This window comes from Hipposideros armiger, unplaced genomic scaffold, assembly GCF_001890085.2.
Source record: "Hipposideros armiger isolate ML-2016 unplaced genomic scaffold, ASM189008v1 scaffold_93, whole genome shotgun sequence".
In the NCBI taxonomy this organism is placed as follows: Eukaryota; Metazoa; Chordata; class Mammalia; order Chiroptera; family Hipposideridae; genus Hipposideros; species Hipposideros armiger.
In genome coordinates, this window is record NW_017731443.1 from 3,644,508 (window position 1) to 3,646,234 (window position 1,727).

Below are 1,727 nucleotides of genomic sequence, written 5' to 3' on the forward strand. Positions count from 1 at the left end.
CCACTCGGCTGGCCCGACTTTCAGGTTTCTTATATCAGGCCCCTTCTTCCTCTCCAGCTTCTATTTTTTGCATTAGCTGACCTTCATTATTCAGGTCTCAGCTTAAACCTAACTCCCACTAGGAAGCCTCCTCTGAATGTGCTGGCTGTATTAATGCCTTCTTTTACACCATTCTAAGTGGCTGTCAACCTTGGCTACAGAGTGCAATCATTAGAGGAGCTTTAAAATCTACTGATGCCACAATTTCACCATGGATCTTTACATCTGGCTGCTCTGGGGTACAGTCTGTGTTTGTTTTCATCAACTTCCCAAACATTCCTCATTTGCAAGGATGACTATTACTGACGTTGCATAACATTTTTAACACATTATATAAAATACTTGTTTGACCTTTGGTCTTCTCAAAACTAAAAGCCATATAATAGTAAGATAATGTCCATTTTTGAGTTCAGTAGACTCATTAAATATGTAGGCATCTGGCATTTAATAGAAGCAATTAATATTTGCTGAAGGAATAAAGACTGAGCACCTGCATAGTGACTAACGTTCATGACTTGTGTGATCTCTAAATCCCCAGACCATGGACTCAAGAGAGATAAAAAGGACTCTTACCTCAGTGATGATGGTGGAAGAGAAGGAGCTTTGGTCATACACCCAGCCATCCACACAGAGCTCCGTGTCCAGCTCACTCACGTTGGAGAAAGTTCCATTCAGGTGAAGGAGTTGCCACTGAGTATGGAAGAAACGACGACACTTTTCCGGTCTCAGATTTGAGTCCAGTGGGATGCTAATTCTCAGGAGACTGTCTTGCCTGTGGATCCCAGTGCCATTAGCAGAGACAGTGTCATTGTCAAGGATGTGGACCCAGCAGCGGTGATCAGGGACAGCTGCAGTGAAGTTTTCCAGTAGAATATGAGGGTACACCATGAGGATGGAGATACAAACAAAAGCTATCTGAAGACCCTGGAATCTGCCCATACCTCCAATTTGCTCCAGGAGCTGATGAAAGGCCATGGAGGATGAACAGGTAATTCCCAAGAGGAGTCCCGATGACTGTATCTAGGAAAGGTCAAAGAGAAGAAAGGTTTCCTTCCACTCTGTCACATTGAGTATGTGTTGATCCTGACCACACTTTCTCCTCAATGAGCCTTGTCTCACCTCCGCAGCTGCTTCTCCAAGTTGTTTGGGGATCAGGTAGGTAGCCGTTTTCTTTAAAGTCAAAGAGAAATATTTTGCCTAGGTACTTCCAGCAGCTGACAATAAAAACTCTTTAAAGGTCTACTTGGTGAAAATTCTGTCAGCAGTGCCCCAAAGCAGCACTGGACTTTGAGCCCATGTCTGTAAATAAATAAAACAAACCTGCTACATGTGGTTTGCAGCCCTTTTCACATGTCATTTGTGAGACTCAAAAATGAGATGGTTTTTCATTTTTCTATGAAAAGTACTTTTTGCTTGAATTTTTATTAAAAGAGTAAATGAAAACAGTCCTGAGTGAAATTAAAGTGAAATATGCCACAATCCTCCCCTTTTGGGAAGTGACAATCCTGCTTCAAGTAAAATCAAACCACAAATTCACACTGAAAATAAGTTATTCAAAATGGGGGCAGGGTGGGTAGTGATGGAAGGCAAAGGGCTAAGCCAGTGGTAAGCTCCTAAAGAGGCTTGTTTTTACAGGCTTATTGATTCATTCATTCAGATAACACTTGTGAGAACTTCTGTTCCAGGAA

At 42.2% G+C, this 1,727-nt stretch overlaps 1 protein-coding gene across 1 annotated transcript in view; it reads right to left on the reverse strand.

The window, feature by feature from the left end:
- The window catches only part of LOC109384156 (solute carrier family 22 member 9-like), a 34,824-nt gene extending 33,516 nt beyond the window's left edge, over positions 1-1,308 (reverse strand). The window contains exon 1 of the mRNA XM_019645194.1: positions 613-1,308. Coding sequence (XP_019500739.1) covers positions 613-1,014 — 402 coding nt within the window. The 5' untranslated portion in view covers positions 1,015-1,308. The remainder of the gene's footprint in view (positions 1-612) is intronic.
- Positions 1,309-1,727: the final 419 nt, after the last annotated feature.